This window comes from Haliotis cracherodii, unplaced genomic scaffold, assembly GCF_022045235.1.
Source record: "Haliotis cracherodii isolate W230 unplaced genomic scaffold, xgHalCrac1.p SCAF_20, whole genome shotgun sequence".
Classification (NCBI taxonomy): domain Eukaryota; kingdom Metazoa; phylum Mollusca; class Gastropoda; order Lepetellida; family Haliotidae; genus Haliotis; species Haliotis cracherodii.
This window is the reverse complement of record NW_027266276.1, coordinates 9,114,387-9,116,711: the sequence shown is the minus strand read 5'-3', so window position 1 is coordinate 9,116,711 and position 2,325 is coordinate 9,114,387. Positions and strand designations below refer to the sequence as shown.

The 2,325-nt window shown below is 45.1% G+C and overlaps 1 protein-coding gene across 1 annotated transcript; it reads right to left on the bottom strand.

The window, feature by feature from the left end:
• Positions 1 to 451: 451 nt before the first annotated feature.
• Positions 452 to 1,555, bottom strand: LOC139470381 (probable G-protein coupled receptor 139). Its single transcript, XM_071252800.1, has one exon. The coding sequence runs from the start codon at positions 1,553 to 1,555 to the stop codon at positions 452 to 454; it is 1,104 nt and encodes a 367-aa protein (XP_071108901.1).
• Positions 1,556 to 2,325: the final 770 nt, after the last annotated feature.

Genomic DNA, 2,325 nt, shown 5'->3' with positions numbered 1-2,325 from the left:
CCATTTAATCGGGATACATTAGAATTTTTCCCATGATGCCATTATGATCGGGATAAAATGTATTTTTCTGTATCTGTCAGACTCACCAACTCCCTCACCCAGACACTCAAGGTGGCACGGGTGACCCATTCATCTAAGGCGCTGCGATTCGCTGTGCAGAGTTGCGTCCCTTGGGCACGCTAGAAACCTATGATTTTGAGTTCGAATCCCGGTTCGCCCCGATTATGTTTCTAGGTTTGTCAGCACCATACCCGTGCTCGTGGGTTTCACCGGAGTGGTAAACGTCTGAGACCTGCATAACTTCGGGCTTTCCTCCCACATTAAGCTGACACGCCGTGAAGAACTGGAATAATGTTAAAAGCGGCGTTAAACCCAACTCACTCACTCACTCACCCAGACAATCAATCAAACACCCACCCATCTACTCACCCACTGTCACTATCTCACTCGCTCACTCTTCGGATTTAAGCTGTAGTTCAGTGTCTGCACTGTGCGGCCATTGTGTCGAGTTGTGTACGGAAGGACGACTGCACATACTGATATACTGGGAGGTCACATTGGCAGATTTACGTTTACAACAAAATTCAAGGAATTGACATCTGAATCGCCGAGCACTCAAGGAATAGAGGTAGAAGTTGATAGCATGGGTTGAGTCACACAAGATATAGGCGATCGTGTCGATGAGATAAAGAACCGCTCCCTCCATTGACTTATTGGGTGGGTTCAGGTACGGGGACATGATAAGCAAGACACATCTTGGTGTAGTTAAAACCACAAGGGTAATCGCTGAGGTAACGAGCATGATGGTGATTTGACGCTGTCGATCAGCTGGGGCATTGGCGTCACTGCTCAAGCCGCTTCTGTTCAGATACCTGTGGGTCTTAGTAGAGTTTACAATGCCCACAATGATGAGAAGGTTGAAGACGAGAAGCAGGACACACGGTACTACGGCATACACGAGAACGTTGATCCAGTACCATACGTGAACCATGAAATAGATATATTTCTCGTTGATTTTACAGAACACGCTTTTGGTGGAACCATAGTAACGGTAATCCATCGTCCAGAAAAGATGAAGAAAGAGACCAACAAGGGGCAAGGTTATAGACATTACGACAGTCAATGATTTCCTGAAGGTCCAGATCTTGCCTATCTGGAAGGGGAACCACACCGCAGCAAATCTCTCCACAGAGAGCCCAACAAGCAGCCAGTTGCCATAGGTGATGAGGAAGTTACCAAAGAATCCAAGAAACTTGCAGCCAAATGTTCCAATTTGAACTCCGTTGTCCGTGAGGACGAACATCAGAAGCTTGTTGACGATTGCGAGGTTGTCGACGATGGCGAGGAGGGCGATGTAGACTGTGAGGGAACGGGGAGGGGACATCTTGATGATTGTGATGATGGTGAAACAGTTTCCTGGAAACCCCAAGGCAAGTATTGCCCACAAGTAATACGTTTCTATGTCATATGCTAAAGCGTCTATGTTTACCCAGTTGTTCTCCTGCGATGGGGACCACGATGTTATTCCCAACTCCAGCGATGAATTCCGTTCCATTTTTGCAATTTGTGTTTGCTTTGCTGTATAGGATAAAGTTATTTCTCCTGGGAAACATCCATGTCAGTTGCTACTATTACGTCTGAAATATGTTGGGATGTAATAGCATCTGGTAAATTGGGCCGTCAGATGAATTTCTCCGTCTTCTCGTTCCATTTATGGTTTCCTCAGTATTGTGTCTGAATCTAATTCTGAAAGGAGATTCATTTTAAGATTTAAAAGTTCATAAGATGTCTAAGTGGCATGATTTGAAATACTGTGCTTGTTGTTTAACGTAGCATTCAGCAATATATAAAGCGGTCTGTAATTAATCGAGTCTGGAGCAGACACTCCAATGATTCATATTTTAAACATTGTTTGTTTGTTTAACGCCGCACTCAGCAATATTCCAGCTATATGATGGCGGTCTGTAAATAATCGAGTTTGGACCAGACAATCCAGTGATTGACATCATGAGCATCGATCCACGCAATTGGGGTCGATGACCTGCATCAACCAAGTTAGCGAGCCTGACCACCCGATCCCGTTAGTCGCCTTTTACTTTATGAATGGAACACTGAAAAACAATGATTTAATACACGGTGGAACGCGATGTACATGGTGATCAGAACAGATTTGTCGTAAGAGTGAGTGAGTGAATATGATTTTGCGCCGCTTTTAGCAATATTCCAGCAATATCACGGCGGGGGACACCAAATATGGCTTCACACATAGTACCCATGTCGGGATTCGAACCCGAGAATTCGGCGTGACGAGCGAATGCTTTAACC

What these genes read in the sequence shown, in the direction of transcription:
- LOC139470381 (XM_071252800.1), bottom strand. Translation starts at nt 1,555, where the DNA reads ATGGAACGGAATTCATCGCTGGAGTTGGGAATAACATCGTGGTCCCCA.